This window comes from Geotrypetes seraphini, chromosome 6 (genome assembly GCF_902459505.1).
Source record: "Geotrypetes seraphini chromosome 6, aGeoSer1.1, whole genome shotgun sequence".
NCBI classification, from domain to species: Eukaryota; Metazoa; Chordata; class Amphibia; order Gymnophiona; family Dermophiidae; genus Geotrypetes; species Geotrypetes seraphini.
Genome location: NC_047089.1, coordinates 87,585,432 through 87,612,779, shown reverse-complemented (window position 1 = coordinate 87,612,779; position 27,348 = coordinate 87,585,432). Strand labels below are relative to the sequence as shown.

General features: G+C 44.3%; 1 protein-coding gene across 9 annotated transcripts in view; it reads right to left on the bottom strand.

Moving 5' to 3' along the window:
• MYCBP2 (MYC binding protein 2) overlaps positions 1–27,348 on the bottom strand; it is a 977,923-nt gene that overhangs the window by 109,273 nt on the left and 841,302 nt on the right. For 6 of the 9 annotated variants that reach the window (XM_033949399.1, XM_033949405.1, XM_033949402.1 and 3 more), the window contains 6 exons: positions 22,321–22,386; positions 18,895–18,939; positions 18,559–18,798; positions 17,720–17,809; positions 13,532–13,612; positions 13,143–13,409 (listed from right to left, as the gene is read on the bottom strand). In XM_033949399.1, coding sequence (XP_033805290.1) covers positions 13,143–13,409; positions 13,532–13,612; positions 17,720–17,809; positions 18,559–18,798; positions 18,895–18,939; positions 22,321–22,386 — 789 coding nt within the window. The remainder of the gene's footprint in view (positions 1–13,142; positions 13,410–13,531; positions 13,613–17,719; positions 17,810–18,558; positions 18,799–18,894; positions 18,940–22,320; positions 22,387–27,348) is intronic. The other 3 variants (XM_033949401.1, XM_033949404.1, XM_033949408.1) reach the window with 1 other exon arrangement.

Sequence of the window (27,348 nt, the reverse complement as noted above, 5' to 3'; positions counted from 1 at the left end):
GGAGGGCCTCAGAAAAAATAGTTAATGTCTTATTAAAGAAATGACAATTTTGCATGAGGTAAAACGCTTTATAGTTTATAAATCTTTCCTTTTGGCTAAGTCTTAATAATAATAATATTGTAATTTATAGCCAAAGAGACATATGATCAAGAAACTGTTTTATTTTACTTTTGTGATTATGATAAACATACTGAGGGCCTCAAAATAGTACCTGGTGGGCCGCATGTTAGAGACCACTGATCTGGAGGGAGAATGAGTGAGATGTTGGTGATGCTCTCTAGAAAGGAATAAAAAGGATGACTGTTGTTTGGACACATTTTGAGACTGTGACCTCTGTTGTTTAGGAAGACTCTGGTTATTAGAGAATGCAGATGAAGAAGGCTGTTGTAATGATGTCTGGAATTATAGTAAGAAGAGAGTTTAGAGATACTGGAACACCTGCGAGATGACTAAGCGTTAGATAGTCATACAGTCATTGTGTTTTTTAATCTTGTCAGCAGCTTTCTTTATGAATTCCCTAAATAGTTCATCTCCTTTACAAGGGACAGTAGAGAGAAGTTCCTGCACTGAAGTCTCTAGATCAGAAACATGAGGCCAAGCCATTCTGCGAATTGCAATAGCCACTGCAGAAGCGCTTGAAGATATGTCAAATTTATTATCAAAAATGGCTCTAGCACTTCATGGTCGCTAGCAATTTCTTATTAAGATGTTGAAAGGGTTTCAGCTAGTCAGAAGGAAGATGTTGTTCAAAGTCTGGCAACTGCTTTATTAAAGACTTTAAATAGATGGACATGTAGAATTGGTAGTCCATTGTTCTATTAGTAAACATAAATGCCTGGAAAACACATTTACCAAAACTTATCCAGGGTTCTGGCCTCTCTGCCTGGTGGTGTTAGCGTATAAGCGAGAGCTGTTAGCACACTTCAGAGCAGACTCCACAGCTAAAGACTGATGCCGAAGATGAGGTTTGTCAAAGTCAGGGCAGATCTGTATTATATAGAGAGTCCAGTTTATGGGGATCCACTGGAATGGTAAGTGGGCTCTCCCAATTCTTAAACAGAGCATCCCTTCATGACCATGTGTAGTGGAACTTTGATACACTCTTTAGGCCATTCCTCATAGTCTAAGAGTGCCATTAACTCTGTCCAAGATTCTTCCTCAGATTCCATCTTAATAGGCACAGCCTGACACATCTAGTGCAAAAAAGTGGTGAAAGACAAGCCTTTTAGGTGGAGATCTGTGAAAAAGGATCAGACAGTATAAGATTCATCTGCAGAGTATTCAGGCAGGTCATCACTGGAACATGGTGATAGGTCAGAATCAGATTTGAAGTATTCTCTTCTAGAAGTTTATGAAGGAGAGCATCGAACTGAGCATCGAGATGAAGCAGCTGAATCATGCTCCCTGCAGAACGATGCTTGCATAGAGCATTTCCTTTATGTCGAAGTTCAACATCAAAAAGGAGTTCTGGAGAGTTTATTTAATTTTCTATACCTTTCTCCCAGGGGCACTCAGAACAGTTTACATGAATTTATTCACGTACTCAAGCATTTTTCCCTGTCTGTCCTGGTGAGCTCACAATCTAATGTACCTGGGGCAATGGGGTGACTTGCCTAGGGTCACAAGGGGCAGCGTCGGTTTGAACCCACAACCTCAGGATGCTGGGGCTGTAGCTTTAACCACTGTACAGCAAACACCACAACAAAGGTGACCAATTGGTGCTCAGTCTTTTTAATTGTAATTGATCGACACGATCGTGTTTCGGCTTAGAAGGGCCTGCCTCAGGAGTCTTCTTGTGAAATCATGACAGTTAAGATGTGCAAATTCACAAAATCTTTCCAATCATCTTATGAAACAACACTTCTTTGTAAACCGGAATGTGCTGCTGGCTGTAGAAATAAAACCGAAACTGCTGCTCGATAAACAGGCAATAGCACACGCTGGTTTTTTGAGCAGCAGTTTCGGTTTTATTTCTACAGCCAGAAGCACATTCCGGTTTACAAAGGAGTGGCGTTTCATAAGATGATTGGAACGATTTTGTGAATTTGTACATCTTAACTATCATGATTTCACAACAAGACTCCTGAGGCAGGCCCTTGTGGGCCAAAACATGATCGTGTCGAGTCAATTACAATTAAAGGGACTGAGCACCAGTTGGTCACCTTTGTTGTGTTGTTTGCTGTTCACTGGTGTGAAGGCAGTTTCTCCTGTTGGTTCTCAAGCTTTAACCACTGCTCCACACTCTTGCCTGAAATGAAGGGCTGACATATCCTCGAGCTGGGCTAAGGCTTGCGCAGAGGCCACAGGAGCCTGAGTAGGCTGTGACTACAGTAGTCCTGCAAGCTCTTGCTGAAATAATGTTCAAAGCTGCTCCTATATCAATGGTGCTGGTACTGATATAGGCAAAGGTACAGAAAGCACTTGTGAAACTGGGTGGTGTGTTGGGACCACAATGTCGAGGCATACCCCTGAGAAGATACCAACTGGAGGGAAGGTGATCAGTCCTCCGTGTGTCAACATTTAGATTGTGTCGAAGCAGTTGAAGCCTGGGAAGATGTTGAGGCATGTCTAGTGGGGGGGAGGCATGCTTGTACTTCTTAGCTTTCTTATGTGGTTACCCTGATGTAAGTGGTATTGATAAAGTGGTGGAATCCCTGCACTACATCGATTCAGAACACCATGATGTTGACAGTTGGTACAGATGTTTATGCCAGTGTAGACTGACGTTGCGTGCACGTTCGGAATCTCAGACCATGCACGATGTCTCTGATGTGGTACCAAAGTACTTTTCAAATTGAAGTTTTCGGGCCTTTAGTGACCTTTTCTACATACAAGAGCCGAGTGCATAAGAAATATCACAATGCTCAGAACCAAGACACTAAACACACCAGTTGTATGGGTCAGTGCCTGAAATGATCCTGTTGCACTGAGTGCACCTCTTGAAGCCACTAGGCACACCTTGGACATAGAGAGGAAAATCGCCAATGTGAAGTCAAAGAGCTCAACGGCCTAGGGTGCTTGAGTAGAACTTAAACCGAAAATAGTTTGATGTTCCCAGAATGGCCTGAGAATGAAAAATTGAAAAAACTCAACTAAATGGGAAGGAACTAAAAGAAAACAACAAATGATGACAAAAAACTAAGGAAAAAGGGAAGGCACCCAAAAAGGCTAAAGTTTCACATGCTGAGAACTCTGAGAGCACAGCTTCTCAGCTCCATGGAAAACTAAGAACTTCAGGTCCCATGCGCTGATGTCGGGCGGAAAGGCACAAAAACATGCGCAGTACAAGCTAAAAATATAGTGACTTGTTAAATGTACATACTGGGTTCTGTGGATGATGTCACCTACATGTGAGAATATTATACCTGCCTATCCTCAAAGAATGCCAAATCCACTGATTGGAATGCCTTCTTCAATCTTGAACATCCTTGCAGGCCACACCGCTTTCACAAGGATGGTATTATTTTTTTTGTCAGTGCCACATAGAAGGCATCTACTTTTTTAAGAAACTGAACATCTCCTTCCCTTCAGTGACAGGAAATATAATTTCTCTACTGTCCTGCCCACAAGTAGGACTGCCTCAGAGGAATTGCACTTGGCTATAATTAAATCCTTCATTACCTGATGTATTATGAAAAACTCTGATGGCTATGAAGGAACAACTCCCATTCTGCTTCATATTCTACGCTTTGTGGGGTGCCTCAGGGCTCTGTACTGGCTCCTTTACTTTTAAATATTTTTCTGGCACTGCTACTTTCTTATGTAGAGAGCGTGGGTCTGGCTCTTTTGCATAAGCAGATGACTTTCAAATTATGACTTCTTTCTCTGCAAAGAATGGATAGGCGATTACAAATTGGAATCGTAACCTTGATTTATTTTCTATTTCTGTGCTTAGTTTTCTCATCCATGCCCTTGTGCATAGGCGTTGGAACGGGGGGGGGGGGGGGGGGCGCACAGGGGCCGTGGCCGCCCCAAAAATTCCCGATACTTCCCAACCCCATGTTTACCTCCTCTTCCTTCCTTCCTGCCCTCTGCTCGGCCATCATTATTATTTTAAAGGCAGCCGCAGCGCAGCGTTCACTAGATGAGACTTCTGCTGTTGGACTGCCCCGGAACTCTTGATTCAGCAGCAACTTCCTGTTCCCACCTAGGCGGGGGCTGCTGAATCAAGAGTTCTGGGGAAGGCCGATGGCAGAGGTCTCATCTAGTGAACGCTGCGCCGACCCGCTGACATCACGGAAGTATGAGGTGCTGGTTGGTGGTGGAGCTGCAGAGGGGATGGAGAAGTCCGGAGCTGCAGGGTCGGTGTTACGATGGGGGGGGGGGGGGGGGGTATGAACAGGGCAGCTAAACGTGCTGGTCCTAAGTTACTGACATTTTTGTTACAGGGGAATGCTGGCTGCAGCAGTATCTCTGAAACGCAGCCTGCGGATTCCCTCCCCGCGTTCCTTGTGCCGTGTTCCGCCTCACTGACACAACTTCCTTTTTCATCTTGGATGCCGTGGCATAAAGAACATGGTGAGGAAGGCTGCAGGCTGCGTTTCAGAGGTACTGCTGCAGCTGGTATGTCCCTGTAACAAAAATGCAAATGGAGATGAAGGGGGAGGACATGCCAGGCCAGGAAGCCCACGGGACTGTTTTTGGGGGGATGGGGTTCTAAGTAGAATGGGGGAAGGATTTCAAAGATGTGCCAGGTGGGGAGTGAAGGGGAAGGACTTATAAGGCCAGAAACATGGGGGAACTAGTGATGGTCTGGAGGGATAGAAAAAGAGAGTGCTGTGGATGGAAAGGGGAATGTGGAAGGGGTGCTGTGAAGGAAAGGGGAATGAGATACCAGAAGGGAAGAAGGAAAGAGAAAGGCAGAGATGGTGGACCTAGGGGTAGTGTAGAGGGAGATGAATCAGGTTGGGCAGACTGGATGGATCATTCGGGTCTTTATCTGTTATCATCTATGTATATATAGGAGGATAGGATAGTGGGAGGGCAGTTGGGAAGGCATATGTTGCTTAGGCTGGGAGGGGGTTGGGAAGGACAGATGATGCATGGATGGGGTGCTGGGAAGTGAGGGAAAGAGTGGGAGATGCTGCCAGTGTGAGAGGGAAGAGAAAAAAAATTGCTGTACATAGGTGCATGGAGTGAGAGGGAAAGAGAGATGGTATACATTGAGAAAGGAAGAAGAGGGAGAATTGTTAGACATGATAGTGGTGGAGAGGAGGGAAAGAAAAATACTACTCTGGGAGGGAGGACAGATGACTTAAAGAAGTGAGAGATGTCAGATTCTGGAGAAGGGTGATGGAAGGAGAGAGTTGTCAGACCACTGGAAGGGGAAAGAGAGATGCCAGACTGCGGGAAGGAGAGAGATGTTAGACCATGGGAGAGGAGAAAGATGCCAGACCATATGAGGTTGTAAGGAGGAAGACTGATGTCAGGCCACTGGAGAGAGAGGGCGGGCGAAGAGAGGAGGGGGGAAGAGAAGGGCGAAGAGAGAGGAAGGAGATGGTGTACAGCAATGGGTGTGGCAGGGAAGAGAGATAGAAGAAATGCTTCTTATGGGATATATGGGAATAGGGGAGAAGAAAGAAAATGGTACACATGGATAGATGGGAAGGGAAGACACGGAAAAGTAGATTTTGAAAAGAAAGCAGAAAAATGTAAGAAAGTTTAATGTTATAGATTAACGCCAAAGATGAATGTAGAGCAGAAAGTGAAGGAGAGAAAAACAGCAAATGGATAAGAAGGCCATGGAAGCAGAAGAACACAGACAGAAAGAACTGCAACCAGAGATTGGGAAAAGATGATTAGATCACCAGACAACAAAGGTAGGTAAAGCACAGTTACTTACCGTAATAGGTGTTTTCCAGGGACAGCAGGCAGATATTCTCTACATGTGGGTGACGTCAACGACGGAGCCCCCTAGTGGACGTTTTCGCAAGCAGACTTGCTTGAAGACCTTCAAGCTTGCGATTGGCCTGCACATGCGCGCGTGCCCTTCCCGGTCTAGGGCATGCGTCTCCTCAGCGTGGCCTCAGTTCATATAGCTAGCAAAGAAGCCAACCACGGGGAGATGGATGGGTTGCGAGAATATCTGCCTGCTCTCCCTGGATAACATCTGTAACAGTAAGTAACTGTGCTTTATCCCAGGACAAGCAAGCAGCATACAGTGGTACCTTGGTTTCCCTATAGGCCTTAATGTAAACTCAGAAGATTCGTTCCACAACCAAAGTTTGCAATGGTGGCCCAGGGGTGAGTACCTGCCTGCGGGTGCTGCAGCGATTTCAAAGTGATGCCTTCCTTCCCTTGGAGTCCCTGTGTGGCTGCCCTCCCGCTTCGGCTGATGCCTCTGCCGTCCGTCAGCGCCTCCTGGCTCCCGATCCAAGCAGGCCGCATCCTGAACGAGCATGTGTGCAGCTTCACCTCTCCTCTCCTAAGTCAGCCACTGCCCCAACAACACGCTCACCACGTACAAGCACGCAGGACCCACACACGGGAGATTGGCAAGACGATCCTGTAAATTCGGATCCATATCCACAATCCGGAGCCAAGCGAGGCGACGCATGGTGATCGCAAAGGCCGTGACCCTCAATGATAACTCGAAGGCGTCTGTTCTATTCCTTTCCACCACAACCCTTCCCTCCCTCCTTTACCATCTGTTCCTTTCTACCACCCTTCTTTCATATCTTCTATCAGTCCCCCCACCTTCACTAGCAGTCTCTCTTCTCCCTTACCATGAGCAAATAGAACTTCTGAAAATTGTATTGCTGAGGCATTATTTCTAGTACGCCTTTTTTTCCAGATGGATAATGACATCAATTTTATAATTCTTACTGTCTGCTCTGATTTCATTCACAATTTGGTTTGTGTTTTGTACCTGAGGATTCCATGAGGCATTTAACCTTTTCCTGTCTCTTCTGTGATTTCAAGTTGATTCCTTCAATAATGGAGTCTCAAGGCAGTAGCAGTTTTCCATTTTGGGCTCTTTTGACATTGTTTAAGGGATTTCTTGTACATTTGGTGCTGGTCTTCTTTGATGAGGTCATTTCAGAATCTATTTCCAAGGAAGAGAAACTTTTTCCCTTTCACCCCCTCCTTCCTTGTGTGAGCCGGAACACGCGGTCCCCGCAAGCAAGTAATTTTATATCATTTTCATTCTATTCATTCATAGAAATTAAAGTCTAGATAATGCCAGTCACATAACAAAACATGATTTTACAAAAATAATTCCCTGCACAGTCAAGCCTGCAAGGATTACTAGATGTCTTTCAGCACCTCCCCTCTCTCCCTCCCCCTTACCTTTGTGGCCAAGTCAAAATGATCTACCAACAATAAAATTTTAAAAACACAAACACGCTGTATGCAGAGAAAATGTTAATTATCATTTATATTCCGCGGGTTTTCAAAGAGGTCAAGGCAGATGACTTTATGCAATGTCACCTCAGTAACAACTACACAAAAATAGACAAATATTCCCTCTCCCTTTTTACTAAACTGCGATAGCGGTTTTTAGCGCAGGGAGCTGCGCTGAATGCCCCACGCTGCTCTCGATGCTCATAGGCTCCCTGTGCTAAAAACCGCTATTGCGTTTTAGTAAAAGGGGGCCATAGTGCAAAATATAGACAGCAGATATAAATTCTCAAAACGGACACATTTTGATCACTAAGTTGAAAATAAAATCATTTTTCCTACCTTTTTGTCTGGTGATTTCATGAGTCTCTGGTCCTTCTTCTGGTCCTTCTTCTTTCTTCTCCTGTCCCCCCCCCCTCTTTCTTTCTCTCTCCCCCTGGCTCCCCATCTTTATTTCTGCCTTTCTTTCTCTCTCCCCCTGGCCCTCCTCTTTCTTTCTGCCTTTCTTTCTCTCCCCCTTGACCCCCCTCTTTATTTCTGCCTTTCTTTCTCTCTCCCCCTGACCCCTCTTTATTTCTGCCTTTCTTTCTCTCTCCCCCTGCCCCCCTCTTTATTTTTTCCTTTCTTTCTCTCTCCCCCTAGCCCCCACAAAGCCATCGTGCCAATTTCTCCACTTCCACGATTCTTTCCCTACCGTCACCCCCAAGCCAGCAGCCGATTTCTCCCTGCTCCTTCCCCGATGTCCTGAACTTCATCGGGCAGCAGCAGCATTCACAATTCACTGCTGTTGCCCGCTTCAGGCCTTCCTCTCTGTCGGGTCCTGTCTTCATGAAAACAGGAAGTAGGCAGGACCCGGCAGAGAACAAGGCCTGAAGCCAGCAACAGCAGCGAATTGTAAACGCTGCTGCTGCCCGAAGAAGGTAATGGAGCACGAGGCAGACCACTTCTCCCCCCTCCCAGCCGAAACCCCGCTGACCCTCCTATCTCTCCCCCCCTCCGTGAACCTTTCCGACCCTCCCAGCGAGAGCAGCAAACCTCCTTCGCGGCTTTCTTCTCCCTCTGACGCATCACTGATGACATCATCAGTGATGCAGCAGAGGGAGGAGAAAGCCGACGCTACTGGAGGGAGGTTTGCGGCTTTCATTGGGAGGGTCGTAAAGGTTCACTTGGGGGGGAGAGATAGGAGGGTCAGCGGGGGTTCGGCAGGGAGGGGGGAGAAGCGGTCTGCCTCGGTGCGCCAAGGCCTGGCGCCATTACCTTTTTCGCCCCTCCCGCCCCCCCCCTTTGTACGCTACTGCTCTCCAGCTCTCCTTAGTTTGCCGGTTTTCTTTTTCGGCGACCGGCACGCTTTCAAAGAGCCGCGCACGTGCGGCTGCTCAAAGTTCAATCTTCTGCTCTGCTGCAACTTCCTGTTTCCGGTTGGGTCAGAGCAGAAGATTGAATACTGAGCAGCCGCGCGTGCGTGGCTCTTTTGAAAGCGTTCCGGTCGCCGAAAAAGAAAGCCGGCAAACTAAGGTGAGGTGGAGAGAGGAAGCTGGTTAAACGATCGAACCAGCGTGCAGGTGGGGGCTGCGGGAACTGCACAATCCTTTATGCCTCACTGCGGTGACAAGACCATTCACCGCTCCACGGGGCGGTGATGGCCTTGTCCCCGTCCCCGCAGAGGCTGCTAATTTTCATTCCCCGTTTTTGGCGGGTTACCCGCGGCTAAACCGCCACCATGTCATTCTCTAGTTTTTAGTTTCTGGTCCTGTGTTTGCATAGGGGTTATCTGTGTTCTGCATGTGTGACCGAGGCCAGGTGTTCTGGTAGGAATGAATGTTGAGAAGCATACAGTGTGCTTTGTGTAGTTTAATTTTGTGTTTAACCATTATGTTAATAAAATTATATTGTGTTTGTATATATGAAAAATGAATGGAAAAAAATGGTAGTTCAATTAATACTATCATTATTATGGTGTGGGGGGGGGGGCAGGGGCGGAGCTTTGCTGGGGTTTGGGTGGAGTCTGAGCTGAGCTTTTGGGCCCTCCCAAACAAAAAAACTGTTCCGCTGGCTATGACCTTGTGAACTGTAATTTAGACGACTGTTATGCTCTACTCTGTGGCATTAGCTAGCAGGAACTTAAATATCTACAGCTTGTTCAGAATGTTGCTGTATGCCTCCTTCATGGCACTGGTAATATGCTCAGATTATGCCTTTTTTGGGTGCCTGAAACACTGGTTTCCAGTTAAGTACCAGTTCTTATTCAAGCTATTAATTCTCATTTTTAGCATCCTACATTCAGGATAGTCTCCATATTTCTCTGTGCTGCTGGCATCCTAAAATTCTTCTAAGAACTTTCGTTCATCACAGAACCATCTCTTGCAGGTTCTTTCCTGTCGTGAGCTTCATCTCTCATCTACCAGAGGAAAAGTATTTAGTGTCTATGGTTCTGTACTGTGGAATTCACTTCCATTGGCTGCCTTGAAAACTCTCTTCCTTCTTTCAAAACTAAGATTAAAACATATTTCTTTAATGAGGAATATGATTTATAATAGTGCTGTGCCATCTGGGTGCGCTCAGAGTTTTCTCCAAGTAGTATTGCTGCTATAAGACTAATATTCAACCTGAAAAAATATAACTCGGTCTCCGCCTACCTTAAGCAACTGCACTGGCTACACATCCCATCTCAAATAAAATTCAAAACATCCTGCATCATATATCACATACTCTACGGAAATTCAGCTGATCCTTTTATTCAACTCTTCTTAATAGTATGGTTCACATCTCGCAGAACTCTTAATAGGATACAACTATATCTCCCCAGTACAAAAAATCTAAAGTATAGGCAAATATTCCACTCCATGCTCACCTTCCTGGGAGTGAAAACTTGGAATAACCTAGCTACACCTTAATCCGGAAGAAACTGAAGACCCTTCTTTTTGATACCTGAGGAGAAGCTTCTGCCCACACAAGCATGCTACTGCTTGCAGACTCCGACGGCTTTGTGAAAGTTACTCAAAACGCGCTGTGAAGGTAAGGGGGAGGGAGGGAGATAGATTTGGGTAGGTAGGAAGGTGGGAGGGGGCCGCACACGATTGGTGACCGCGCATGTTCCTTCCCTTAACTGCAGGGACAAGGCCATTCATCGCTCCACGGGGCGGTGGATGGCCTTGTCCCTGTACCCGCAGTGAGCACTTTTCTCCCCTCACCATTTCGGTGAGTTACTCACGTCTACCCGCGGATAACAGCCACCGTGTCATTCTCTAGTACTTAGTGCAGTTTGTACCTGAGAATTCAAAGATGCTAGGCCTCTTTCCCGAAGAGATGCACAGCTGAAAGAACATCAACTTCTGTAACCAGAAGCTCCTTTCCTTGAACTCATGATACCCCAGGAGCCACTCCAAATCTTCCAAGCTAGCTGCCACTGAATGCATGCTACTTGCTGTGAGACTCCTGAACAAACATCCCGGTCTCTGGGGTCTCTAGGTGAGGTGCAGGCCAGGGCGCTCAGGGGGATGGGAGTCAACTTCAGAGCCAACTGCCTGTAGCCACTGTGATAAAACTCGTAGGTCCTGGTTCCACTTTCCACTCTCCCCCCCTCACTTGTTTTTACAGATGGAGCACTGCCTTTGTGAATTCTGACAGAGCTGCCATTGCTGTGGGGAGGAGAAAGCTACAATTGTGAAGACACCACCACTGCTACTCCTGGCATAAATACTTCTGCTACTGGCTCTAAGTATCACACTTGCAGCTGCAGTCAGTTCTCATCCACCCAGTTTCTCTGTATGTTGCTCCCTGAAGCATTTTCCCTGACCTAATTTGTGACCTCTTTCATTTTATATTTTTTCTCCTTTTATAAAATATTTAATAAAACAATTAAAAAAGAAAAAGCCCAGCTAGGACTTGGACAGCAGGAGGAAGGACAACAACTGTAGATCTGACTTGGGGAAGGGAAACCTAGACTCCTTTGGGTAGTTATCCCAGGGCAAGGAAGCAGTCCAAAGAGAATAATAATAATAATAGTTTATATACCGCAGGACCGTGAAGTTCTATGTGGTTTACAATGATTAAAAGATGGTACAACTTGAGTGGAATAAACAGAGTTAAGAGCTAGTGATTAACAGGTATTGATTAACAGTTATTTTGGAGTAAGAACTGTACAGGTTAGCTGAAGAGGTACCCTGCTTGACTTGTGCCCTGATCTGAGTTTTCAGCTCTTCATCCAATTCCCAGTCTTTTCAACTAGATCTGCCAATTGCAAAGGTAGCCCTCTATGATCTGTTGGAGTCAGAATACTGAGAAGCCTCTGGCTGCTAGTTGTCCTATATTAAATAGTCCTCATAGGCTTCTGTTCTCTGTCTCCATTTGTTATCAGAGAGGCAAAACCCATGCATCTGGACCGGTCTGATAGAATAAAAAGGAAATCTCTTAACTATAGATTTTGTTACAGATAAAAATAGCAGTTAATAGCCATGCTGATTTAAAGAATCATCAATCACCCCTAGAGAAATTCCTATATACCACATGTCTGACATAACAGATTAAATCTATGATATTTCAAAACAACCCCCCTCCACCTCCTCCCCCTGAAAAAAGAAATACACACATATCAATAGCAATTCAGTCACTGATCCAGCTGATTTGAATGTGTTTTGCATTAAGAAAAATTATCTATTCCAAATGTTTCAAATAAACCTAATCACATCCAGATTGATGAGTTCTAAACTCAAGATATGATTTACAATTTACATGTAGGAAAGACCTTATGATGCCCCTGAACTAATAAAGCCCTTTAAGACAGCATTTGTGGACACTGAAGTCAACTCACCCATTTTAGGGCTGTAAAGAGGGGTATGTAGCTGTTCAGGAAAGTAAGTGAAAAAAATCTGCTATTCACAGCTGGAGCACAGTGTGAGATAATGAGGGCAAAAAAGAGAATTCCTGCTTTGCTTCAAGCTGTGTATTGCACTAGCTACTATTTTTCATCAAACAATTGTCACAGGTCACTGCTGTACTGTCTCTTAAAAAACAATGCAAAACTAATCAAAACTGGATATTTTTGCAAATATTTGTTAAATGGAAGATGAACTGGCTTGGCCAGAGTCACAAAAAGCATCAACAAGAGAAGCAAAAGTTTAACCATGACTTCCTTAGTTCTAACCCTGCTGCATTAACCATTACTTGTCCATTACACTCCTTTGTTCTATCCCAGGGGTTGGCAACCTGCAGGTCTCCAGGCTCCGACCCTTTAATCTCCGTCTCAACTCCATGATTCCCCTCCCCCTTTCAGGCCTACCAAGGTACCTGGTGGTCCAGCAGGAGTCTTTGTGACAGCAGTGTGGCCTTCTTGCTCCTGCCTCCTCAAAGCTGCCTTCTAAAATGGCTGCTATGAATTCTCACGGCACTTTGCGGTACTACAGGAAATGCCACGAAGATTTCCACTGGATCACCAAGTACATTGGTAGGCCTGGGGGATAATCGTGGGGCTGGGAGGGAGATTAAAGGGTCGGGGCCTAGTGAGGGGAGAGAACCTTGGCTATAGGTTTGGGGACGGGTACAGGCGGGAGATGGAGGGAGGGAAGAAAGGTGCAGAGCCCTGCAAGGGGTTTGTTGGGAAGAAATAAGAGAGAGAGAGTGAGAGACCTAGAATATCTCAAACTCCATTCTCTATCCATTGTGGCTTTCTGTAAATCTCGAGTCAAATTTTTAGGATAAATTGGTTCTTTGCTTTAAAAAGGTTGCCGACCCCTGCTCTATTCCATAGTCATTTCCAATTTTTTTTTTCTTACAAGAACAATGACTGGCCTGAAAACACTCACCTGTCTCTGCACCCTGGGTGAGGCTGTGTGCAGCAGTGAAAACAGATCTTGGAGCAGAGTAAGTTGCTGGGCCAGATACTGCCTGCCCACATTAGAGCCACTAAGTGCCAGCACCATGGAGAGCAACTCAAAGCAGTAAGCATCTGAAGAGGCATCTTCATCGTTGGGCTGTGAGTTGGCATTCTCCTTGCTAGAAATGGCATGTTCCCACTCCTCACGAACCCGAGTGGCTTCCATTCGGATAGCCTGAACAATATGAGCGCACACCTAACCACATAGAAACAGCCATCAACAGAAAGATTTGTACAACAAAAAAAATCACGATGAAAACAGTGAAAGTCATCTTTATTCTTTTTAGCTGACCATAATTGAAATGATAGGGAACAAACCTGCTTCTGTAGGTTTGTGAGTTTACTCCTGCTGAATATGATTCCCACCATGTGCTCTTTCAAGTCTGCATCTGATGGCGCCTTCAAAAAATAAACATTTAAATGTTTTAATGAAACAAAAAAATTATTCCCATTAATATACTTACATACAAAGCTGAGGCTTGAAATAACCATGTTTGTGAGCGACATTGCCAAAGGTTGGAAGGAAAACTTTGCCTTTTTGCGGATACCACCAAGATTTGTAACAGAGTGGACACCGAAGAGGGAGTAGAAAACATGAAAAAGGATCTGCAAAAGAATGGTCTGATATCTGGCAACTAAAATTCAACGCAAAGGAATTTAAAGTAGTGCATTTGTGGATTAGAAATTGGAAGGAGCCAGAGATGAGAGGCTGATATGAACGGAAGGGGAGAGGGACCTTGGGGTGATGGTGTCTGAAGATCTAAAAGCGAAGAAACAATGTGACAAGGTGGTAGCTGTTGCTGGAAGGATGCTGGGCTGTATAAAGAGAGGTGTGACCAGTGGGAGAGGGAAGATGTTGGTGCCCCTGTACAGGTCGATGGTGGGGTCCCACTTGGAGTATTGTGTTCAATTTTGGAAACCGTATCTGGCGAAGGAAGTGAAGGGACTTGGGGCTAGATTCACCCTTCCGATCATGTCCTGATGATCGTTCCCTGACCCTGACCTGATTCACTAACCTCCTGGCCAATCAATCTCTGACCTGATCTGAGCTGCGCATGCAAATGAACGGAAACGGCATGTAAGGTAGAAAGCCCTTGATTCACTAAACAGAAGAAGGAACACCGATTGGGCTGGCCGATCCGAAGTGAAGCGACTGCTGAGGACCAGTCGCTTCACTTTCTTACCGAGTCTCCTACCATCTTTTGCCCTTTAAAACCACAGACTAGCAAAGTTTTTGGCAGAATATATAAAAAAAAGGAATTTTTCCTTTTTTATATATTCTGCAAAATGCATTGCGAGTCCATGGTTTTAACCCAACAGTGCCTCCCACACAAAAAAGCCCCCCCCCCCCCGCATTGATGCCAGCCACCAGCGGGTCCGACAATGCCCACTCACCCACTCCCTGCGCATGAATAAATATGGCAGGAGGGATGCCAACTCCCTCCTGCCATCGCAAACCCATCACTGGCCGGTTCACCCCCTCCCTGTACCTTAAAAAAGTTGGGAGCAGGAGGGGTCTGAGGCGCCTGAGCAAATCAGGGACTTCCTTAGGGCTGAGCCTAAGGACGCCCCTGATTGGCTCAGGCGCCTCAGGCCCCTCCCAAGGAAGGAGCCCGGGGTGCCTGAGCCAATCAGGGACTTAGGCCCCGCCCCAGTGCATCATGTGATGCACAGGGAGGGGCCCAAGGATGCCATTGCACCACAGGCCAGGCAGAAGGGAGGAGCAGGAAGACTTTACGGTTCTTCCTGCTCCCGAAGACTGGGGGCCCACTTAGCAGGAAGGACTAAGCAACCCTCCTGCTTCCAACGTTTACAGATGATGGGGACGGGCCGTGGTCAGGGCTGGAGTGTTTGCCAGCATTGGCACGATGGCAGGAGGGGATCGGCATCCCTTCTGCCATAATTTTGTGGCAGCAGCAGGGGGCATTTTTGGGTGTTCGGGGGGAAGGGCTTTAAAAAAAAAAATTTGGGCAGTTATGTTGCGTGTTTAATACACACAAAATATTTGCCCGATTAATAATAAAACCCCCTCCGCAGAAGCCCTGACAGCAGTGACAGAAGGCTGCTTCTCCTGCCACTACTGTGAGGGCTGCCCCGACTCAATTGCTCACTGAGTGATTGAGTTGGGGAGTTTGCATGCAAATCATTTGCTTGCAAAAAAGGTAGTGAATCAATCGCTGTTTCAAAATTGGCCAGTAATCGACCAACAGCGATTGAATCGCTGCCTTTAGTGAATCTGGGCCTTGAAGCGGTCCAGAGGAAGTCGACGGTGGTGGTGGGAGGTTTGCACTGGGAGACGTATGAGGAGAGACTGGAAGCCCTGAATGTGTGTACCCTGGAGGAAGGGAGGGACAGGGGAGATATGATTCAGATGTTCAAATACTTGAAAGGTATTAACATAGAACAAAATCTATTCCAGAGAAAGGAAAATGGTAAAACCAAAGGGCATAATTTGGGTTTGGGGGGTGGTGATTCAAAAATAATGTTGGGAAATTCTTCTTTGCAGAGAGGGTGGTTGATGCATGGAGTGCACTCCCGAGGGAGGTGGTGAAGAAGAAAATGATGACGGAGTTCAAACAAGCGTCGGATGAATACAGAGGATCTCTAATCAGAAAATAATGGGTATACATTGAAAGAACTAAGGCCAGTACTGGGCAGGCTTGCATGACCTGTATCCCGTATATGAACTTTCAGTTGAGGACAGGCTGGGGAGGGTTTCGATGACTGGGATGGTTAAGATGGGCTGGAGTGAGCTTTGATGGAGATTCCAGTAGATAGAACCTAAGCATACTACTGGGCAGGGCTCTGGGTTTCTGGCCCAGAAATATCTAAGAAAAAGGACAGTTTAAACTAAATAATTAAGTTATGGAGCATGTATGCTTGGGCAGACTGGATGGACCACTTGGGTCTTTATCTGCCGTCATTTACTATGTTACTATGTAATTCAAAATTTGTTATACATGTCCAATCTACACATTTACAATATTAGCAAAATGATCAAAGTTCAACAACTAATTTTTGCCGCCTTAAGTGAAAAGGCCTTTCAACCATATGAGCAAATGATTTACCACTCTGCATCACAATACAAGTCCCCCATGTCCAACATCCTGTCTGACAGATGCTAATTCAGGTCACAATTACTCAGCCTAATAAGTAAGAAATACCATCTTTATTGCTGCTATAGCTAATAATGATTTATGGACTTTTCCTTCTGTCTATATTATTTTTACACCTAGCTCTAGTAACTTGATTTGACACAGATGCTCTTTCAAAAGAATCCATATAGCTCTACAAAATGAACTCTTATTTTCCTAAGAGTTTAGTTTCTAAATCTACGTTTATGTAAAGCAAAAGCAGTCTTAAAAAAATGTCACTTCAATTTATCAGCATTTTACTAAATCAAGAGACTTTGCCCCACCACAAATAAATTAGTCTATGTTTCTCCTTCCTTTTATGACCTTACTAAGCTGCAGGCAAGTCTAGAAGCTACTGCTACCTGGCTGGATGATAGTGATCTAGTTCTAATATACCAACAAACAATAGCCTTCTGCATAGGACAGGAGGGACGTCCTAATATCATTCCTTCTTTTTCCAGTACATCCATACTGATAGTGAACAGTTTCTATTATATTGTGGTCATATTTGATCATAAATTATCCTTTTCAGAGCAAGTCTCATCCTTAACAAAGAAATGTTTTTATACTTTCCAACAGTTAAGATCCTTCAAGCATTTATTTTGTGAAGCCGCATTGCACTGTTTACACTATGCATTATATATTTCTTAATTAGATTATGGTATCATGGATAATGTTGGTTCTTCAAATGCAAAGTGTTTGCAAATAATGTAAAATGCAGCCGTGAGACCTTTGGGTAACAAAGAAGTATGATCATTTTACCCCTACCCCCATTGTTTTTTTTTTGCATTTTCATTTCTTACCCATTTACTATAAAATGCATTTTAAAATACTTATAATGGCTTATAGGGCACATAATTAGAAAATCCCTATCTAAGCAATCTTGTTAAGATCTTTACAGATCATAGAATGGTCTTGCTCTCTTGTAGACAAGAAAACATTAAGTGGCTTCAAAGAAGGCTTGGATAGATTCCTAGAAGAAAAAGGGATTGAGGGGTATAGATAGGTATGGACCATTAATCAGGCAATGGGCCTGATGGGCCGCCGCGGGAGCGGACCGCTGGGCAGGATGGACCTATGGTCTGTCTCAGCGGAGGCAACCTCTTATGTTCTTATGTTGCAGGTGCCCGTTGGGAATGTATGCACACAAGCAACTTAGAAATGGACAGATCTTGAAGTGTTCAGTCTCCAATTCTTTATGGATTTCTAATTATTTAAAAATAAACAAATACTCGTACTTTCCAAATCAAACTTTTCCTGACTGTAAAGTGTTTGTTAATACAGGAACATCATCACCACCTGAGTGATATATCAGCCAAGTGAACCAAGCTGGTATACAACTTTACTAAGGGATAGCAAATACATGATGTACCTTTTCCTCTCCTTCAGGTGAAGATAGCAGGGTCTTTTCCTCTTGTTCAGGGGTTGGTTCAGCATCTCCAGAGATAAGCTTTCCAAATACCTATGGAATGACCACAAATTGTGACACATTATTACCATTTCAACAGCTTATCTACCATATTCTTTGTAGGTCACACCACCTCTCTTAATGGACCATGTAAAGATTATCCAGATGTAATACCACACAACAGATATTTTGAAAAAATGTTTAGATGATCTAGGGCTTTTTTTAATTTTTTTTTATAAATCTTTATTCATTTTCAAAAATTACAACAAGTGTACAACATTCATTCAGAGATACCTTAATTCATCACTTGACATTCTTATTTGTATTACTCCAAATAAATAATTATATAAGAAACCCATCCCTCCTTCCCAGATACCAATTTGTATTACTCATGTATTACCCATGATGTTATAAAAAAAACAACACAAAGATTTATCTCTGGATAATTCTTATAACTCTAATAACAGGAAGCATAATGTGAAGAAAATACAATTTAATCCAGAACCAATATGGCTACTAGAACTTTGCATACAATAGCCTGAATTCATACCTGAACTCTCTTGTTTATGCTGTTGACATTCTTCAGTCTTCAATGGCCATACTAACTTGATATTTATTAAGTCACTGATTTTCCAAAGCTAAATCCTTGCATGTTACAAAAGACTTTTGCTTTAATGAGTAACAAATCTGTGTCTGAAAACACATAAGTAAGCAGTTTCCCGCAGAATCATTAACAACACATCTCAGTTCTGCCTGACTGTCCCTGTGCAATTTTGATAGTGAGATATACAGCAAAGTCTCACCTGAGATGTAATAAGTCGGAAGACTCGTAGCGTCTCAGCTTCACAATTCCTCTGCTGAGCAACACTTGCAGAAATTTGGCCTGCAATTTTAATAGTCTCCCCATCCTTCCAGCCTAGTACTTTAGCTTGTCGGACTCTCAGTGTATTCTCTGGGCCCTTCAGTTCAATTTTGATAACATAATTTTCTCCACCAGGAAGTTCACTTGTGACCCATCCTATATGTCTGGAATCCAGGTCAACCTAGTAGACATTCAAATGAATATGCATTAACTAGTCAATACCCCACCTAGGTCACCGTCAATACCCCACACCTAGGTCACCAATTGTGTAATTTACCTGCTGAATGAAACCAACATTTGCAAAGCAAACAGCACATACATTCTAAATTAAAACAAGAAAAGTTTGAAGTTATGGCTTCATTAAATTTTAGGTTGTAAGAGTTTCATTTTGGGCTTTTATTAAACAAATGTTCATAATGTGAAGGGTTAGATTCAATCACAGCCATAACAGAATGGCAGAAACAGGATTTTTTTCATAAATACATTATTTAGGCTAGGTTGTAACATATATATAAAAAAGTTTGTCTATCTCAGTTAACAATCATACTTCCACCACTGTGATCATCCCTTCTTTAGTAGTAATTCAATATGGACAGTAATCAAAAGCAGACGTAAGAAAAGACAATGAACTGATTTGGTATCCCATTCAACCTGCATTTGAAAAGCAAGCATTTGCATAAGAACTTGTTACTGGAGAAAAGCATATTAGCATTTGGTTAAATAACTGTTTCGTTAGACTGGGATACTTCAGGTCATTATCTAGCATATAGTCTGAGTTTCAATTCTTTATTTCTTTTCAATGGCATTTGCCTCACTTACACACTGGGAAAGGAGAAATTAGGTTCTTACCTGCTAATTTTCTTTTTTTTTTAGCCTCTCCAGACTGTTATAGCTGAACTAGTAATCTTACAGACGGGAATATATCTCATCATGACCAGCAGGTGGAGACTGAAACAAAACTTTGGAACTATACAATAGGTTACTCCCCCTTATTCCCTCAGTCTGCTGAATAGACAAGCAGAACTAAGAACTATAAACAGAAAAACAGGACTCCAAACATGAGTAACAACTAATAAAACCTGAATGCCATTAGAAAATGCATAGGAGCAAATGCAAATGTTAAAGTCCTCATAGCTCGCCAGCTATGCCAGCAGAGCCACAGCCACTGTTCTTTGATCTCCCCAGCCCTATAAAAATACTAGAACCCGCAGAAAAAGCAAAAATCTTCACACAAGAACAACACGACAACAGACAGGGTGGGGGTGCTATACCCGTCTGGAGAGGCTAAAAAAAAGAAAATTAGCAGGTAAGAATCTAATTTCTCCTTCTTTAGCAACTCTGCAGATCAGTATAGCTGAAATAGTAATTATAGATGGGATGTAACAAAGCAGTGCCCATCATGGGTGGGACCCCCGAAGAGCTGACACCAGAACATGCTCACCGAACACCGCGTCCCGACGTGCCTGAACGTCCACATGGTAGTACTGGACAAAAGAATGCAAGGAAGACCAAACCGCAGGCTTACAAATATCTGCTGGAGGCACCAGCGAAGACTCAGTCCAAGAAGCCACCTGATCCCAAGTGGAATGAGCCTTGAGAAAATCCGGAACAGGCTTCTTCTGAAGAAGGTATGTAGAAGCAATAGTCTCCTTGATCCAGTGGGCAATGGTAGCCTTGGAAGCGCCAACCCCTTACGAGGACCCGCTAGAAGGACAAAAAGATGATCTGATTTCCTGATCTCCTGGGTCATCTACACATAAGAGCGAAGGATCTGATCAACATCCAACTTGCACAACTGTTTCTGATCTGAAGATCCTCCCCAACTTCCCAACACCGGGAGGACAACTGCCTGATTGACATGAAAAGGCGAAACAACTTTGGGCAAAAAGGAAGGAACAGGCCCAACACAACCTGCTCCCTTGAAAACTCCAGGAAGGGAGACCTACAAGAAAAAGCCTGCAGCTCAGAAACACACCTAGCAGGCACCCAAGGGCTCAAAAGACGTGCGCACCAGCACAAGACCAAAAGACGGGCGCACAAGACCAAGACAAGACCAAAAGACGGGCGCACAAGACCAGATTAAGATGGAACAGACAGACTCATGGGAGCTTGTCTCTCTGAAAAAGGCGCACCATAGACACCTCTTCACCAATAGCCGGAAAGGCCGAGGCCCCACTACCAGTGGCCGTCCCCTTGAGAGGATCCTGGAGGTCTCCCCAAGGGTCCAGGTCCTCATCCAGGTCCAGACGCTCCTCAGACCACAAGTCTTTGTCCCAGGCCCCCCGCGGGCACTTGGACGAGAGAGGAGGACGAGGGGACAAAGCCGCAGGGGGCGTGGAGGAAACAACCCCCCTGACACACCCGGTCACACCGCAGACCCCCCCGGCCACCTGAAAATAAGCTCTGCACAAAGAAAAAAAATAAATCTGGGGAAACCCCCCCCCCCCCCCCCCCCGCAGTCCCATGGTACTCCCTGCCACAGCAGCGGACCCAGCAGAAACCTGCCCCTCTTTTTCCAAAACAGGGGGAAGGTCATCTGAGGCTGCAGAGAAAATGGAGGGCTTTGCCACCAAAAATGGTGAAGTTCCCGCTAAAAATAGGGCCTGTAGTGGCCTGTAGCAGCTGGGCTGCCTGAACTGTCCCAGACACTAAAGCAGGCAAGCCAGCAACAGCCGCTTTGGCGGTAAGAGAATCCTTTTTATCCTTACCGTCGGTGGCTGAGGAAATCCCTCCGTGGGCAGCTGGGGAAGCCCAAACTTCCCCGCTGTCAGTGGCCGACTCATGAGGCACCTGCTGCCGATGAGGCTTCTCCACTGCTCCGGGCTGCACAGCGTCTACACAGCCCAGCTGCAAGTGCCCTGCATCTGGAGCACAATGAGCACTTTTTCCCTTCTAAGGTGCTCATTGCTCCATATACTAGCTAACTAAAAGAAAAGTGCCGGTTAGGTAAAAAATACAGTAAATTACATTAAATTTAAAGGGAATGCAACCCTTCAGATCAGCACTGCCTTGGTTATTTTTTTTCCACAGAACAGACTCTACTGGCTCTCAAAGCAGTATGCCTTACTTGAATCTGGGGCAAGGCTTACTGCTGAGGCACCTCTAAAAAAAACTGTTGGGGAGGTGGAGGAAAGGGGTGAGGAAGGATCCAGCATGCGACCCACAGGGTTTGACACCCCGAGGTCAGACGGACCCCCAAACAGGGTTTACCCAAGCTCAATACGGCACAAAAAAGAGGACAAGAAGCCCTAAATAAATTCCAACAACCCTACCAAGGGAGATGGGTACAATTCACTCACACCTGCTGGAGACTGAAAGAAGACTGAGGGAATAGGGGGACTAACCTATTAAGTACAGTTCCAACGTTTTGTTTCAGTCCCAACTTGCTGGTCATGATGAGATATATACCCATCTTTAAGATTACTATTTCAGCTACACAGGGGTCTGGAGAGTTGCTAAAGAATTCTCTTTTAACATTAGCTTGGAATACCAGTATGTCACATATATTAATTTGTATATGGCTCATGCCTACTAAGTAATCAGAAAATGCAATAACCATAATAGTGGGACAGGTTGAATTTAACTGTGGAGAACCTAATTTATGTACAATTTCATTTACCCTGTGTTATATGTAAATCATATGAGAAATAGATTGGGAGGAGGGTCATAATACTTATATAAATGCAGTGTTGATACTATTTACCTGCTTTAGTCTGCATAGGTCTTCCACTGCCTTGCCACTTAGGAAAGTCATTGATGTTACCTTATTCTGGAATAAAAAAGCAAACAATTTTGGCACATACATCAAGGATGGACTTTACTAATTTGAGCATCTTAGCATAACAGATATTTAACAATGGTATAAAGAAACTACCAATTTTGAAAAATGTATTTAATTCTTTAGTAAATATCAATTTAGGACTGGTATGCTGTTGATAAAATAGGGTATTGTAGCAATATCCCTGCATCACCTTTTGGATTCTTGAGGCCCTGCTAGGCCGTGAATCATCTTTTCTAACAAATATATCAATGATCATGCCCTGCTACTTTGAAACACACTGTTTTGCTGACAGCCAAGGTTAGTCACAAGTTCGCTGGGCCCAGGCTAGCCTGAGAAAGTATGGAGAAGTGTGTTTTACAGGCATTGCAATGAAGTCTGTCCTGTTTTCTTATCTTGGTGGGACATTCTATACCAGCCTTGAGAAAGAGGGTCCAGCTAGAAGACTATTCACCCTTCTTATGTTTGACCAACCATGACCTACTGGATGAATCCTAATTGGCCTATGTTGTCACCTGGGACAGGACTGAAGAGATTTAGCATCAGGTTGAATAAGGACCTTTTTGAATTTGTCTGTGAGAGAAGGAAGGAAAAAAAAAGATTGACAGAGAAGATTTTCTGGTAGCCATACACACCTCTATGAAGAAAAGAACTAAAACATTACCGAAGCTTATACAGTAGACTGTTATGTGCTAAGACCTGCACCAGGAAGAATTCTGCTGCCAACTATTCTAGCTGTTACCAGACTGAGAACCTTACTACTGTGGAAGTACAAAGGACTTGGACTTTACTCATACCCAAACCAGGGCTCACTGGGAAGCTTGTAGCCTGAAGAGGAATCAATTAATTACCATCGGATGCTGCCAAAGCAGAAGAAGGGTAAGAATATGATACATGGAGATTAGACACCTGTACTTTGTTGGCTAAGGGCTGATTATGTCTGGGACACTAGGTTATTAGCCTAATATAATTCCTGCTGTGTGTTATCTTCTCAGGAAATGTCTGTAATATAGCAAATATATTTTGTGTGTTATTTTGTAAATATCTGTAGTATTTCAAGTTAGATCTACATATATATTTTTGTGTAATCAGTAGTATATTTTTGTAACTGGCTTTCATGTTTCTAAGAATTTTTATTATCTAATGAATAATATTTATTTATTTATTTTAAAAACTTATAGTTTGTTACATCCGCCAGTTCTGTGCAGGGTACAACTAAACATACACAGTAATACACTAAATTACATGACAGGACCTAATAAAATAAATACAGATTGAAGATATAAAATTTACTGATAGCTGTACTCAAAAAGGACTGTTTTCACGAGTTTTCTAAATTGCAAAACCCCAGAAAGCAATCTAACTTCCATTGACAAAGCACCCTCTATAATAAAACCCTAAGCACGCATGCACACTTAGGGTTTTGTGATTCCTGCAGCATGCTGTGTCCTTCCGTGGCTGTATTCTATTTACGGCGCACGGCGACTTGAGGCAGCTGTCGACTTGAGGCATGCACAAATGCTAAGCCAATTGTCACTGTAGTGTACACCTTGGACCATTATCAGTGCTGTTTATAATATTGGTAATTATCACTGCTGCGATACTTATCCCAGATGGTTTTGCATAAAGACTAGCCCCCTCTTTTACTAAGGTGCGTTAGTCATTTTAGCATGCGCTAGATATATGCACACGCTAAATGCTAACTCGTCCATTATAAATTTATGGACGCGTTAGCGTTTAGTGCGCACTAAAACGGCTAACGCACCTTAGTAAAAGGGGGCCTAAGGGATTAATGTAGATACTTAGTGACAGTATGATTTTACAGGCAAGGCTAAATGTATCGTTGCCCAGTGGAACGGACCCACTCTACAGTGCTACCCCACTGCCAGGACATGAGACTATGTGTAAACTTGAAGTACCCATACACTTCCTCTGCCTGAATATCTGAACAACAGGTAATCTTCCCATCTTTAGGGAAAGTCTCTCAATTTCTGGCACTGTAGAAAGTACATCAGCTTGTTTTTGCCAGGTGGTCATTCCTCTTCCTAGAAATGGAACCTTTTTTGAAAGACAGGGACCAACTTAGTTCAGTTATGGCTCCTTGGACTTCCAAAGTGAGATCTTAAAGCTCCCCACCACACTAAATGCACAGTATATCCATCTGCCATCCTTCAGGATACCCAGGCCTTTTTAAGACCCCTGGTAATTTCCCTCAGTAGTTCACTCAAAATCATTGGACCACGCTGATCATCACTATGCCCAGCATTTGCAGGCATTTCCAGTCCTCCTCTGGAACCAAACCTGATAGTGCAGTGTGCCTGTATGATACATGCAGCTTGCCATCAAGACGGTTGTGGTTCCCTCCAGTAGGAAAGTCACAGGGACTGCTGGAGCCATCCCCCCCACCCAATATCATACAAATGCTCTCTGCTGCTCAAAACACTGGCAAAATCAGCAGCAGATTGTCCCACTGTGTTTCTATTGCATGTGGGGCAGAATGAGCCAACAATGCTAGAGAAGTGATGGCTATTGCATGTTTCATACTGACTTCTTCTGTCAGGGATACCTGTGTGAAAACCTCAAATTGGCACTAGCGCGGTTGTAAAGAATTCTCTGTTGCCTCCCCCATACTCACTATGGCTTTTGCTGGGAAAAGCCTTAGCATTCTTCTAAGGTAGGCCTATCCCATTCTTTACCTTTTGTTAGCTTTCTACCTTTTTAAAAAACATTATGAGGAAGATAAGATGAGTGTTCTCACTGAAGGCCAAAGATAAGGCAGAAAATCAAAACAAAATCAAAAGGGGGGAGGGGACACTGGGAACCATACATACAGGTTCATACTTAACCTCCCCGGCAGTGCCCTGCAGGGGAAAGACCTATAGGTCAGATCCTGGCACCAGGACTCCCATGGGCTCAATTAGGGTAAAGTTTATAGATTGGTCCCCAAGAGCTCAGGTCAAGGTACTGAAGTTCAACTTCTAGACCAGGGGTTCCCAGCCCTGTCATGAAGGACCACCAGGCCAATTGGATTTTCAGGCTAGCCCTAAGGAATATGCATGGATTTGCATGCCTATCACTTCCATTATATGCAAATCTCTCTCATGCATATTCATTAGGGCTAGCCTGAAAACCCAATTGGTCTGGTGGTCCTCCAGGACGGTGTCAGGTCAAAAGCGCACCGGGACAAAGGCGTGAGCAGACAACTGAGCGCAGCGTGGATGCACGCGCCGAAGATAAAGACTGTTTTTAGGGGCTACGACAGGGGGTGTGGGGGGGAACCCCCCACTTTACTTTATACAGATCGCGCTGCGTTGTGGGGGGTTTGGGGGGTTGTAACCCCCCCACATTTTATTGAAAACTTAACTTTTTCCCTGTTTTTAGGGAAAAAGTTACGTTTTCATTAAAATGTGGGGGGTTACAACCCCCCAAACCCCCAACGCCGCCGCAATCTGTATTAAGTAAAGTGGGGGGGCTCCCCAATAAAACCCCCCCGTCGCAGCCCCTAAAAACAGTCTTTTTCTTCAGTGCGCGCCTCCGTCTTGCACTCAGTTGTCGGCACGCGCCTTTGTCTTCCGCGTTACTGTCTATGAACCCTCCAGGACAGGGTTGGGAACCACTGTTCTAGACCATAGGTCTTAACCTGTACCCCAGAGAGCCAAGTTGCATAGAAATATTGCTGCAGAGAATACTGGCAGAACTAGGACCGCATCAACTCATATACTAAGGGTGCATCACTGAAGTCATTGTTCTTTGACTCCATCTGCTAGTTGGGGAGCACAATTCACTTGTTTAGATTGGTTTAGAAGATAAGGAAAAATACATCAATACCTCCATAACAAAGAAGGGCATTAAAAAAAAAAAGTCTAAGTCCAACTTGGATGTTTCCAGTTAAATGTCCAAAGTTGGAGGTACAAAAAATGGCCATTTCCGAATGCCAAACTGCTGGACATACAAATATAATTTTCTTTTTGAAGATCATCTACTTAGATGTCTTGACCACTAGGATGCCTAACTTTATATCCCATTTTCGAACAGAAAAACATCCAGGTTGAAAATGTCCTAATCCTGACCATTTGGACATGGGTAGTGCCAGCATAGTAATGGACTGGCCACATAAACATCCCAACAGAGCAATGGGACACTGCTGTGAACTTCACATATAGGGTGCCAGTTGTATATCTTACCCATAACCCGCTTATTATTTAGGATGAGCCCTTCAAAACCCACTATACCTTCCTGTGCACCACCCCAATAGCACTTATGGCTACAGGTGGCACCTATATGGCAGTATAGTAGGGTTTGGGTGGGCTCACACATTCTACCATAAATGCAGTGGTTAAGAGTGGCTTATGGGCCTAGGTCCTCCTCTCTATGGTTCACTAGCTTACCCACCAGGCTACTTAAAACACCCGAGTGCAGCTCTACTAGGCTTCCTCATACCAGATGCTGCTGTTTTAGAGACAGATATGTACCTTTCTGTTCTCATTTTTGTGTGGTGGAAGGGGGTCAGTGAGCACTGGGGGAGTATGGGGATATCTTACCTTGATGCATGCAGTGGTCATCTGGTCAGTTTGAGCATCTTTGGAGTACCTAGACCCTTCTAAAACAGGTCTAGTTCCAAACGTGTAAGTTCCGTCCAGGATGTCTTGATTGATTATATTGCTGCAAGACGTCCATGTCTAACCCACCCTTGAAACCGCTCAAAGCCTACCACGTCCATGTCTAACCCACCCTTGAAACCGCCCAAAGCCCACCACACCCATCTCATGTTCTGGATGATAGAGGCTGAAACACCTCGCTAGACATAAAGACAGAAAGATGGTTTTGATTATCGACGCAGACGTCCATATGCTGATTTAGGATGCTTTTTGAACATCTATGTTTTTTTATTATGAGCCTGAAAGACTAATGGAAAATGAGTTAATTATCAAAACTGAATTTTCTACCGTTTCA